Here is a 14,107-nt window from a genome sequence, read left to right on the forward strand (position 1 = left end):
GGCGGGAGGGCTCCCCGGAGAGACATTGCCCCGGGAGGGTTCCCTCCCTGGGATTCGGGGGGGGGGCATTATTCCAGGATGCGGCAGGAGGATTCCGGGGGGGGGAGCGGCGGGGTTCCCGGGAGGGATCGGGGGGGCATTGCCCGGGGGTGCGGCGGGAGGTTTCCCTGGAGGGACATTGCCCCGGGGTGCTGGGGGAATGTTCCCGGGAGGGATCGGGGGGCATTGCCCGGGGGTGCTGGGGGAGATTTCCCCGGCGGGGCATTGCCCCGGGGTGCTGGGGGAATGTTCCCGGGAGGTGGGTGGCGGGCATTGCCCAGGGTGCGGCGGGGGTTCCCGAGGGGGATCGGGGGGCATTGCCCGGGGGTGCGGCGCGGGTTCCCGGGGGTCATTGCCCCTGAGTGCTGGGGAAATGTTCCCGGGGGGGATCGGGGGCACTGCTCGGGGGTGCGGCGGGGGTTCCCGGGGGGGATCGGGGGACATTGCCCGGGGGTGCGGCGGGGCTCCCGGGGAGCGCTGCCCGGGGATGCGGCGGGAAGGCCCCGCCGGAGGGACACTGCCCCGGGCCCAGGGCTGCCCGGACTCTGGGAGGGCAGTCGGGGCCGCTGCTCCGCCCGCCGTCCGTGGGTCGCTCCATGGGCGGGGGCGGGGCGGCGCGGTCCCTCCCCTGGGCAGTGTCTCCGCCGGGCCCTTTAACCGCCGGGCGCCCCGCCCCGCCCCCGCGCTGTCCGGCCGGGCCGTGTCCGCAGAGCGGCCGCGCCGAGCCCGTCTGGCCGGGGGCAGCGGCCGGGCGCTGCAGGGCGGGCGGGCAGCGTGGGGCTGGGCCCGGGCCATGGGGCTGCGGGGCCGGGGCCGCCTCCTGCTGCTGCTGGGGCTGGGGCTGGGGCTGCTGCCCGGCGCGGCGCGCGGCTTCGGGGAGGACGAGGAGCGGCGCTGCGATGCCATCCGCATCGCCATGTGCCAGAACCTGGGCTACAACGTCACCAAGATGCCCAACCTGGTGGGGCACGAGCTGCAGGCGGACGCGGAGCTGCAGCTCACCACCTTCACCCCGCTCATCCAGTACGGCTGCTCCAGCCAGCTCCAGGTGGGTGCCCGAGTCCGGCTGGGCGGGCGGGGGGTTCTGGGGGTGCCAGCCGCCGCCGAGCGCGGGTGTCTCTGCCCCGGTGCCCGCCTTGGCAAGCCCGGCACGAGTGACATTCAGCGGCGCCGCTCGCGCCAAGGATCTCATCTCTGCAGCGGCCAGAGGATCCCTCCCGGGGAGCAAACCCGGCCGGAAAGGGGCAGATTGCAGGGAAAGTGCTGCAGTTATGCTGCCAGCTGCACCCCCAAAACGTTGTACATACCCCCCAATGACACCCCCACCCCAATTTATTTCCCAACCTAATCTGGTCCTCAGGTGCTAAAAACTAATGGTTTCTAGCGTGGCAAAAGGCAGTTTCGCTTCCAGCAGCAGGGACTATCCCGAATCCCTCCCGTTTTACTTCTTGCATTTGTTCTGCGAACTTCCCACTGACTCCAAGTTTCAATCTGTTGCAGTTCTTGCCTTTGTTTTGTAAATCTACTTCAACCTAGTTTCTCTGTTGCCTGCTGCCGATTTGGGAGCAGTCGTGGGCGGGTTTCAGGTTATTTCTCAACCCAAGTTTCTAGGATAGAATAGCGTGAAAATATCTGCTGGTGTAAACAAAAGCTTTAAAATAAACTATTAAAAGGGTTAAACAAAGATACATTTGGAAACTTCCAGCTGCAAAGTGGCTCAAGATTAGCTTTCCCCTCTGGGTGTGAATCTACAGAAAAGAAGGTACAATAAAGTTACAATAGCATTTAATCTCACAGGGTTTACAGTTGCTGAGAGACTGAAGTAAAATACACAAGAAGCCCCGTTCCCAGTCCTCTTTCTGGAGTAACCTACACACAAAGTCAGAAGCCAGGACAAGAAGCCAAACTTCTCTGTCGATTGGCATGCTGTACTTGTCTGTGTTCCCTTTGGTAGCCCAGGAATTTGGACTAAGGTGAAGACCAAAGAGAACGCTCTAAATCAGGGTTAATAAATTGGCTGATCTCTCTGTATGGGTTTGAAAATGTCATTTAGCCTAATATTAAAAAAAATGACTTTTACAGATCAAGGCGTGTGAACTTTCTCACTGACTTCTTAAAGAAAAATATTTATCCTTGAACACCATGAAAGTACAGAGTATACTAAACAGATAGACAGCTTCAAGGACATGACTTTCCAGTTCAGATGCTTGCACATAAAGCCCTTCACTTATAACCATAGATGACACAGTTGTTATGTGTAAGGAGCTGGTGAACCAATGTGCATCCAGAAATAATGGACAGAGGAGGGGGTGTGTGTGTGTGTGTGTGTGAGAGAGAGAGAGAGACTCGTCATCGTAAAAAAAACAAAGGGACATAGCATAAAATTGTTGTAAGAGAACCTCCTCCAGTAACTTCACTGTAGGAGTTGCTCTCCCATATTAATGGCAAGATCCTTGTCCTAACCCATGACTTAGATGTTGTTGAATAACCAACTTACGGTACTTCTTCAGATTGTTATATAAAAATTAATAATAAGTTTTTACACATAGGTCTATTTGCTTTGTATGTACCAGAATTATGAGTCAAGTACTGAGAAAATTACAGTATCCTAACTTCATTATAAGAAAAAATATGATTTACACAAAGATCATATTCAACCGTGAATGTTGTTAATTCAAAGAGCTATTAATATTTTAACTGTTTTGTTTCAAATTTTAAATATCTCTGTGCAGTCTCGAAAACTAAGGTCTATACATTTGTGTTTGTTTAAATTACTTATTCAGTTTGTGTTTTGCCCCCTTAAATTGTAAATTTGAGGCTTAGATCTAGGGCTAAGGTCTGTTTGCCTTGTGTGAATTTGGCTAATTCTAGTGAGTAAAGTGATCAGGATTTGGCCTCAAAACACTTTTTGAACTGAGAACAAGGGCTGGGGGTTTTATGATTTTTTCCCCTTGGTTTCTTTACTACATGTTGCTCCTTGCTTCCTTAGGCAAAGTACTGAACAGTACTGTTAAAGAGAATAGTGAGGGAACTTGCTATATAGCCTACCATTTTTATCTTCCTTTAAGCACAAGTTTGACTATTGTTTTTCTCTTCCAGTTCTTCCTTTGTTCAGTCTATGTTCCAATGTGCACAGAGAAGATTAACATCCCAATAGGTCCCTGCGGTGGCATGTGCCTTTCCGTCAAAAGAAGATGTGAACCTGTTCTGAAAGAATTTGGATTTGCCTGGCCAGACAGTCTAAACTGCAGTAAATTTCCACCCCAGAATGACCACAACCACATGTGTATGGAGGGTCCAGGGGATGAAGAGGTTCCCCTTCACAGCAAGACATCCTTGCAGCCAGGAGAAGAGTGTCACACAATGGGATCTAATTCAGAGCAGTATATCTGGGTAAAAAGAAGCCTGAGCTGTGTCCTTAAGTGTGGCTATGATGCTGGTCTCTATAGCAGATCAGCTAAGGAATTCACTGATATCTGGATGGCCGTGTGGGCTAGTCTGTGCTTCATATCAACAGCCTTCACAGTCCTGACCTTCCTGATTGATTCATCCAGATTTTCCTACCCAGAGCGCCCCATCATATTTCTGAGCATGTGCTACAATATTTATAGCATTGCTTATATTGTGAGGCTGACTGTAGGCCGGGAAAGGATATCCTGTGATTTTGAAGAGGCAGCAGAACCTGTTCTTATCCAAGAAGGTCTTAAGAACACAGGATGTGCTATAATTTTCTTACTGATGTATTTTTTTGGGATGGCTAGCTCCATCTGGTGGGTGATTCTGACATTAACATGGTTTCTAGCAGCAGGACTCAAATGGGGCCATGAGGCTATAGAAATGCACAGCTCCTATTTCCATATTGCAGCCTGGGCTATCCCTGCAGTGAAGACCATAGTCATCTTGATTATGAGACTAGTAGATGCAGATGAGCTCACTGGTCTGTGTTATGTCGGCAACCAGAACCTAGATGCACTCACTGGCTTTGTCGTTGCTCCGCTTTTCACCTACTTGGTTATTGGAACTTTATTCATAGCAGCAGGCTTAGTGGCCTTATTTAAAATCAGGTCTAATCTTCAAAAAGATGGGACTAAAACTGACAAGCTGGAAAGACTGATGGTCAAAATTGGTGTCTTTTCAGTGCTATACACTGTCCCAGCTACATGTGTAATTGCATGTTACTTCTATGAAATCTCCAACTGGGCTATCTTCCGCTATTCAGCGGATGATTCCAATATGGCAGTGGAGATGCTCAAAATTTTCATGTCTCTGCTGGTGGGTATTACATCTGGCATGTGGATTTGGTCGGCCAAGACTCTGCACACGTGGCAGAAGTGCTCTAACAGACTGGTGAACTCAGGAAAAGTGAAACGAGAGAAGAGAGCGGATGGTTGGGTGAAACCTGGGAAAGGGAATGAGACTGTGGTGTAAACAAAACCTCTGTGCTGACTTCTCTCCCAAGAAGGACTTGTGTATAAACACTTGCAGTCGAAATGTTGCTGGGAAGGTATGGGGAGGTAAAGTACAAAATCTGTCTCTGAAAAGAAGCCTTAAAGAATAAGCAATAATTTCAAAAACAGAATAACCATAAACCGCCCTGCCTAAAATACAAAAGCCCAGGGAGGCTTGGAACACTGTGAAAAATCTGAACATTTTGTCACATTTTTGTAAAGCAGGTTGCAATGTATTAATGTCATTAGAAGCCACAGGGTCTTGCATCTTGTTACTTGCATTGCCGATTTTCCTGAATCATGTTATAGTGCATAGAGGATGAGGGTCAAGTTCTGGGCTGATTTAGGGTCCAGTCCTGTGAGGGGCGGGTGCTCTCAGCTTCAGTTGACCGCATCACTCCCTCTGAACTCAGTGTCTAAGGCAGGGGTCCCCAATGTGGTGCCCTTGGGTGCCACGGCGTCTAAGTGCACCTGCATACTGGCCGGCGGACAAGCATCCGCCAAAATGCCGCTGACAAGCTGCGTCATCCAGAGGCATCGCTGCCAAAATGCCACCGATTTTCGGCAGTATTTCGGTGGTGACTCCTCTGGATGACGCTACTTGGCGGCATTTAGGTGGCGACGCCTATTGACGTTGCTGCTTGTTGCTGGAATTTAGGCTGATGCTCGTCCGCTGCCACGGTCCTCTGTGGCTCGTCGTCTGACGCCCACCAGACGAAAAAGATTGGGGACCACTGTCTTAAGGGATGTGGTCAGCACCTTTTAGGATTGGATCCATAGCTGGTACAGCCTGTTGCCTTCATCGGTGTTGCATGGTGCATAATTCAGCCAAGGATTAGGTCCTCATGTAAATGCCAGCTAAGTTTTTTTCAGGTATGAAAACAACCCAAACAGTGAATTTGTAGGATTCAGTTAGGTGTTAGGATGGATTGCTGTATACCTCAGCTGACAACCTGATACTAACCTCTATATCGGCACACTCTTTGCTGTCTAAAACATCAGTACTTTGTTTGAGGTGTTTAGAAGCTTCATTCAGTACCTTTATCAGAAGTAGATTAACTTGGAGACTGAAGCATAACAGCATATATAGTTTCCATTTATCTCCCCCTCCACACTTTTCCCTGCCCCCTTTTGTCCTTTTTCGATAACCTAGCTTTTTCCAGACTCTGACTACTTTATTCCTCCTCATTAATAACAGGTTTTTTCTTTTAATAGCTCTCCTTCCTACTGCAATATACAGCTGAGGGAAAGTGAATGAAGGCTCACTTTGGACAAACTCTTTATTCAGCAGAACATGTAGTTTTTCTCCAAGTAAACTTATCTGGCTCTCCCCAGAGACCTATTGCATTAAGCAATTAAGACTTAATATATTTCACTCTGTGTGATTACATCTATGCAGACGCCAGTCTGGGAGAAGTGAAATGTTAAGTTCCTTGGCAACTTCATGTTCACACAGATCAGTTGTATAATTATGTGTGCCAATTAAAAATAAAAGTACATTCTCCAACCATGACATAGCAGTACAGCTGACTGGCTCAAACTGATGGTCACTGAGAGTGACTTTAAAAAAAAAAATTATATGTAAGAATGTTATCAGACTTCAGCAACAATGGAGACATTTTCCTTTTTGAAAAGGGCTCCATGGAGAAGAAATCCAACTTCTTCTTGGTGAGTAATTATGTTTCATAGTTAGTGGCAAGGTTCCTTGCCCTTGGCCTGTCACGTTCATAGGGAGCACGAGACTATGAATGTCACAGTCCTGCTTGATTAACAGGAAGTATAATGTAAACATAAATAAAGAGCAGCATTTAAATGCTGCCCTTGAAGGACCAACCAGTATCTTCACCTGTGTGCCCTAAAATCTTGCTTCATCTTCAGTGTATGCGGGCCTGATCTAGTGAGGTGCTGAATGCCTTCAATTCCTGTGGACTTAAGTGGTAGCTGAGTGTATTGTGGTCTTTTGTAGGATGAGGCAGGCCTGAAAGGGGTCCCCCCTCTATCTCTCAAACTGTGCATGCATTGTGTCTGTGCTGAAATATGTGCTTAAAAACAAAACAACCTCATCTCTGTCTGCGCAGTTGGGATCAGTCACTAGCAGAGCAAGTGACAACTTGACTCATTCTACCCACAGCACACCATTATGTACTAGCTGAGTGTTCCAAATCCAATCTTCTCTCAAGTCTCTTCTGTTGGACAGTAATGCCTGTTGGATCTATGTATTCTGGTCTGGAAACAGAATTCTGCAAGAATGAAAGGTGTGGATGGCTGGGCTTCACCAAAATGCTCGATCTATTTACGATTGGATTAAGGATGCCAAATCAGATGCTGGTTTCAAATTCTGAGGGATGAAGGAGAGAAAGTGAGTGGGCCAAATTCATCCAGGCATCCCTCCAGTGAAGTCACGGGTTAACGACCCTAGGTGAGTCATACACACTGAACTTCATGCTATTTGATGTGATTGACCTATGCATTTTTATCCTTGTCATCCCAGAATGTATGGTTAAGGGGGTGACTGTTCCTGTTGTAATTGAATTTCAGAGCATGATTAAGTGAATCTCTTACTAGAATGGTAGCACTGGTGATTAGTGACATCTGAAAGTGAGTCAGATGAGGATGGTGTTTCCTTACATTGCAGGGTGAAGGGAAGATAAATCCATTAAAATTGTGAGGCACTCAAATACTATGGGGATAGCAGTCACATAGCGGTCAGTTGTCTCTTGGAGGCATTGTGCCTGCCTGAATTCTCTTGCAGTTATGTACCAGAGCTCAGTGAATTTATTCCTGATTCACCTCAAGGTAATGAGGCAGAGCATCTGACCCAGGGCCGCAGAAGCCCCTCTGAAAAGGCACAACTTAACTATGTGCATTTACCTTGCTGTTCTAGATGTGCAGGCATTTGTGATTGGAAAAGCCACTCTACATCAGTGGTTCCCAAACTGGGGTTCGCAAAATGTTACAGGGGGTTTTTTGGGGAAAAAAATTCCCTAATGGTGGACAGAGCTGTCCCTGGACTTCCAAGAGCTAAGCAGATCAAAGCAAGCATATCTATCACACTGAGGAGATTTAAACTTCAAGACTCCTTATAAGAAATGGAAAGAGGTGGATTTTTTTTGCTATTTTTAAAATTAAATAGGCAGCTTGTATTGGTTTTTAAATTATTATGAAGAACAAGTTTAAGCTTTGTTGTAACGTGTGTTGTTTGCCTGGACGGCTCAAGACCTGAATGCTTGTGTAGGAGGAACTCTTTGAGTTGGCTTCTTAAATACCTTTATGCTGTTTCACATCTGACACTCCTTGATGAAACATAGGAGCCTTGTCTTATAACAGGCTTATTCAAAGTGATACAAGCTACGAAAGTGAGATCTTGGAAGAGTGTTGCCATTTTCATAATGTAATAATACTGTAATGATAAATAATAAATAATAAATAGTGTGTAATAAGCATGTCATAAAACAAATTTTATAGTTCCAAGATCACTGCTTTTTTTAATTTACACTCAGGTAAAGGAGAAAATCCCTGGAAATATTCATTTTTAGTAGGGGTTTCACTAAAATGTCAAGACTCATGAAAGGGGTTCACAGGTTGTTAAAGTTTGGGAACCACTAGATCAAGTCTGGAGCACGGCAGTTATGAAGGTTGAATATCTGCAACTCAGTTTCTCTCATTTCAACATAGTTATGAATTTAAAACCAAAAAATGTGTGACTAATCCTGCCTTGAAAGTGCAGTTGCTGTGGCTATAGAGCTCAAAACTTTACAACAGTTACTTTATCTGCACAAACCCTTCTTTTCCTTTCTCTCTCAAGCCAGTCCCACCCGCAGTTGGTGTTTTGGGCTGACATACAGGCTTCTGAAATGTCTGACGGACAGGTACCAGCTAAACTACTTATGATAGAGCTTCAGAAAGAGAAACTAACTTGTCGAAGGCAAGGGACACTGATAATTTTTTAGATGTACAGAAAGTATATCTGCATTGATGTATGTACTGTAAATTTCTAATTTATCACTGTACAAAAAACTTTGCTATTTAATTTTTGTATCAAAATAAAATTTTGTTAACCTCTGTGAATAAGTAATGGATTCTGACTGTGTCTTGATTTTTTTTTTTTTGGTAAGTTTCCTTTCAGAATCCTCCTGTTGTAAACACAAAGCACTGTGGGTTTTTTGTGTTTTTTTGCGGGCCCCCTCCCCCCACTCCTTCCTTTCTAAGTGAAGTGTCATGCCAAGCTCAGGGCAGATTGTCAAGAAGTAGGGCAGGGACCTGAAACTGGTTGTGTGTTCTATAATTCGATTTCACCAACCCAGTAACTAGTGTGAACTCCTGAAGCACTATAACAGCGTTACCTTGGAGTCTCAGACAGTCCCCTTGGGCACTACAGTTTATCTTGCCACCCAGACAAGCTGGACTTAGTGATAGCTGGTTAGTATACACCAAAGATCACAAAAGATGCAGGTTGCTTCTGGTCCCAAGAGACCAGTCACTTAACCCATGTCAATTTGTATCTCAGATCTCACCCCAAAGACAATGGTTGTAGCCAATCCTGTAGCAAACTGACAAGGATTCATTAACTAAGGAAAGAAATGAGTTAGTACAAGATTAAAGCAAGCAAACATATACACTGATTTTACAGTCTATGGTTTTAAAAGGTGACTATTGTAGTAATCTCTCAGCACTGTATGCCTTTTAGGGATAACCCAGGTTGGCCCCGAGGTTCTCTGCTTCTGTTTCATAGCTCCAACCCTGTGAGAATCCAAACAGCTAGAGAGACGAAAATTCTCTTGTTCCCTATCTTTATTTCCTTCTTGCAGAGTTCAAGCTGATGGGAAGAGCCCTTTTGCATGTAACCTCTTTGTGGGTGTGAAGGGGCAATTGACAAAGTATTTGCATTGTGATGTCTCATAATGGCCCATTTAGTTTTAATAGCCTTCTTGATGAGCAGGAGACAATCCCTTCCGACAGGCTGACAGTTTCAGGGCAAACTTTTTTTTTTTTATTATAAAGCAAAAATTTAAATATTGCCTTACAGTGTGTGATAAAGATATGTCAGATTATTTTATGCAGTAATTTACAAGCATTTCATATTGTTATGAGATCAATACCCATTTTAAGCATACTAACATGCAAGTGAAACAGACTGGCTTCCAGCACCTGGTTTGCCAGCGTTCCACAGAAAACGAAATGCTTAGCTTAAATGAGTTAGAACTTTGGCCTCAGACCTACATTTGGGCCCAAGCTGCAACCTTTGATGGAAAGAGTGCTCCCAGCTGTCATTAGTGGACAACAGATAAAACTCAAGACATGCTTCAGCTTCTTGGGCAGCCTTATTCCAGGAAGCCCTAAGTCTGAGTGAGGGGGTGCTTGGATTCCACAGCCCAACGCACTGGTGAGGCAGTAGGACTGAGCTGTAGCTTTTCTGCAGTGCATCCAGGCTTGCCTGAATGGATAGAGTCAAACATCTTCACATGCCGAGATGTATGGCAGAGCTCTAAAACGATCATGGAGCAACCTACTGCAGCTCTATTTACTACTGCTCTATTAGTGACTTTAGGAGAAAAAACAAGCAACGCAAGGCCTGGTCCTGCTATTTTTGCTCGAGTAAGGCTCCCCTCTGCTTCAAGTATGGAAGGATTGGTTTTAAAATGTGGAATGCATTCAGAACCTAGAATTAAGGTAGATAACTTCAGCAAAATCATTTTATCTACTAAGGTCCATAGGTGGTGAGTTATATGGGCCCATGGTGCCTGTGCTCCACCAATGTTTGGGCTTACTGTGCTTGAGGGGGCACAGGGTCCAGGGGAGCCTGTGGAGCTAGCAGGGGGCCTGGCACCGGCAGCAGTGAGCAACCCGGCCCCAGCCTGCCTCTGCTCTGCCCCATCCCTGCCCCCATTCCACCCCTTTCTCAAAGTCCCCACCCTGCCTCTTTCCAGCTTCCACCCCCTCCCCTGAGCAATGCCAAGGGTGGGCTGGGGCTGGGTCACTCACTGCTGCTGGCACCAAGTCCCCTGCTAACCCCCCAGGCTGCCCTGGACTCCTTGTCCCCCTGAAGCACAGGGCCCCCCAAAGCGCGGGCCCTGGGGCAATTGCCTAGTCCATCCTATGGATGGGATGTCTCTGCTTGGACCCATTCTGGGCACCACCAAAAATTATACAAACCTGGCACCCATGCTAAGGGCAGGTCACTTAGTATTGCTGGTGGCTTTTGTGAGGGCCAAATCCTGTTCTTAGAATCATAGAATTCAAGATCAGAAGGGACCATTATGATCATCTAGTCTGACCTCCTGCAAGATGCAGGCCACATAAGCCGATCCACCCACTCCTGAACTAATTCTCTCCCTTGACTCTGCTGTGGAATGCTCCAAATCATGATTTAAAGACTTCAAGTAGCAGATAATCCACCAGCAAGCGACCCCTGCCCCATGCTTCGGAGGAAGGCGAAAAACCTCCAGGGCCACTGCCAATCTACCCTGGAGGAAAATTCCTTCCCGACCCCAAATATGGTGATCAGCTGAACCCCGAGCATGTGGGCAAGACTCTCCAGCCAGACCCTCTGGAAAAGGCTAACAATATCCCAACATTGACCCTTTGTACTAATTACCAGTGTGGCACGTTATTGACCTATTGACTAAACCCGTTATCCTATCATACCATCCCCTCCATAAACTTATCCAGCTTAATCTTAAAGTCATGGAGGTCCTTTGCCCCCACTGTTTCCCTCGGTAGGCTGTTCCAGAATTGCACTCCTCTGATGGTTAGAAACCTTCGTCTAATTTCAAGCCTAAATTTCCTGACTGACAATTTATATCCGTTTGTCCTCGTGTCCACATTAGCACTGAGCTGAAATAATTCCTCTCCTTCCCTGGTATTTATCCCTCTGATATATTTAAAGAGTGCAATCATATCTCCTCTTATCCTTCTTTTGGTTAAGGAAAACAAACCGAGCTCCTCAAGTCTCCTTTCATACGACAGGCTTTCCATTCCTCGGATCATTCTAGTGGCCCTTCTTTGTACCCGTTCCAGTTTGAATTCATCCTTCTTAAACATGGGAGACCAAAACTGCACACAATACTCCAAATGAGGTCTCACCAATGCCTTATATAACGGGACTAGCACCTTCTTATCTCTACTATAAATACCTCGCCTAATGCATCCCAAGACCGCATTAGCTTTTTTAACGGCCACATCACATTGCCTACTCATAGTCATCCTTAGTAATCTCTCTCTAAATACATTGGCTAGTATAGAATTATTCCAGTGCAATTGAAAGTCCCCCTTTTTTTTTTACTCCATATATTTTCATCAGTTAAGAATTGTTGTTTTCTGCTACCCAACTTGTCTGTTAGTCTTTTCACCAGTCAGTTTGACATCAAAATTACAGCTTATGGTATAATTATTTTACAACTGACAAATCGTTTACATTCGTAGGAGTGCACAGGCTTACTTAGATTAGCATAATCTTACTTTAATACTTAACTAAATCACAAGATAGAGCTGATAGTAATCAGCTCTTATAAAGGAGACAATAGGAGCTGTGTACTACTCTTTAGAGATTTATGATGGATCAAGTACCCTTATACAAGGCACTGGTGAGACCTCATCTGGAATAATGTGTGCAGTTCTGGTCTCCCATGTTTAAGAAGGATGAATTCAAGCTGGAACAGGTACAGAGAAGGGCTACTAGGATGATCCAAGGAATGGAAAACCTGTTTTATGAAAGGAAACTCAAAGAGCTTGGCTTGGTTAGCCTAAGCAAAAGAAGGCTGAGGGGAGATATGATTGCTCTCTATAAATATATCAGAGGGATAAATACCAGGGAGGGAGAGGAATTATTTAAGCTCAGTACCAATGTGGACACAAGAACAAATGGATATAAACTGGACACTAGGAAGTTTAGACTTGAAATTAGACGAAGGTTTCTAACCATCAGAGGAGTGAAGTTCTGGAACAGCCTTCCAACAGAAGCAGTGGGGGCAAAAGACATATCTGGCTTCAAGACTGAAAGCTTGATAAGCTTATAGAGGGGGTGGTATAATGAGATTGGTCTTTGACTATTAGCAGTAAATATGCCCAATGGCCTGTGACGGGATTTTAGATGGGATGGGATCTGAGTTACTACGGAGAATTCTTTCCTGGGAGTCTGGCTGGTGAGTCTTGCCCACATGCTCAGGGTTTAGCTGATTGCCATATTTGGGGTCGGGAAGGAATTTTCCTCTAGGGCACGTTGGCAGAGGCCCTGGGGTTTTTTCTCCTTCCTTTGCACGGTGGGGCACAAGTCAATTGCTGGAAGATTCTCTGCGCCTTGAAGTCTTTAAACCACAATTTGAGGACTTCAATAACTCAGACGTAGGTCAGGGGTTTGTTATAGAAGTGGATAGGTGAGATTGTATGGCCTGCGTTGTGCAGGAGGTCAGACTAGATGATCACAATGGTCCCTTCTGACCTTAAAGTCTATGATTCTAAGTTTTCAAAAACAGCACTGGAATCTAGGTACCCCAAACAGGATTTACTCACACATTGGGGAGCGCTGCATCTAAGTCACCCAATGCTTAATCGCTTAATGTAGGTTCTTTTGAATGCTATTGTGGACTCAAAGTTGAATACTAGAAGTAGGCAGGTCCAGATCCTCCAAAGTATTTAGGCTCCTAACTTGCACTGGAATTAATGAAAGTTAGGAGCTTTAAATGCCTGTGTGCATAGATGCTGGAACTAGGGGTGCTGGGGGTGCACCCACACCCCCTGGTTTGAAGTGGTTTCCATTATATACAGGATTTACAGTTTGGTTCAATGGCTCTCAGTACCCCTACTATAAAAATTGTTCCAGTACCTCTGCCTATGTGCCCAAAAGTAGAGGCCACTTTCAAGAGCTGACCCGATATGACAAATCAGTCTCGCTTTTTCTAAAGATGGGTCATAATTTGATATGAGGCCACTTACCTCATACAGAACCTAAAGTGAACTTTCCACTGGTCCTTGTCAGATTTTTTAACTGAGAAATTAACAGCACAGTTCCCTAAAGTTCTCTGGCCACAGAACAGAGCTAGCACTCTGTGAGTTAATTCACGCTAGCATGCCTCAATCCTGACCTGGGGGGATGCAAGAGTTCGGGAGAGACTAGCTCAGTCTGCATGAACCTATAATCCATGTCCTCTGCTGAGCCAGCAAGCTCGTAGTAACTATGGGGATGGATGTTGTGAGGTGGACACTCTTACTAGTAAGAACAAAACTATTGATGGGGATTTTCAGGGACCCTGCATGCCTTGCCCCGAACTGTGTCCAGCTGATCCCAAGCTAAGCTAGCAATAGTAGGCCATATAGTTAGGCCAGCTTGACATTAAGGCATAGGGAAAAAATTTGTAAGAGCTTGCTTGTGTGGCACAATCAGGAGCCTGTATGGCTTAATCAAAAGGCCAACAGGAGAAAAAGGGAACCCACGCCTACTGGTAATTGGGTAACCTGACCTAGGATAACAGCATTTTGGCAGAAGAGTCTTGTACAATGAAAACCGCAAGTAGGTGGGCATACAGTTAGAAAAGTGCTTATTGTACAACTCTATTGGAAAATAATTGCATTAGGTAATTTAGTACTCAATAAGATAATGCAAGAGAAGGTAACGCAAGAAGGAG

The 14,107-nt window shown here is 45.8% G+C and overlaps 1 protein-coding gene across 1 annotated transcript; it reads left to right on the plus strand.

The window, feature by feature from the left end:
• Positions 1-832: 832 nt before the first annotated feature.
• On the plus strand, positions 833-7,526 carry FZD4 (frizzled class receptor 4). Its single transcript, XM_045020265.1, has 2 exons — positions 833-1,087; positions 3,139-7,526. Exons 1-2 carry the CDS (start codon positions 833-835, stop codon positions 4,465-4,467), a joined length of 1,584 nt encoding a protein of 527 aa, XP_044876200.1. The 3' UTR covers positions 4,468-7,526.
• The last annotated feature ends 6,581 nt before the right edge of the window (positions 7,527-14,107 follow it).

Source organism: Mauremys mutica, chromosome 1 (assembly GCF_020497125.1).
Source record: "Mauremys mutica isolate MM-2020 ecotype Southern chromosome 1, ASM2049712v1, whole genome shotgun sequence".
Classification (NCBI taxonomy): domain Eukaryota; kingdom Metazoa; phylum Chordata; order Testudines; family Geoemydidae; genus Mauremys; species Mauremys mutica.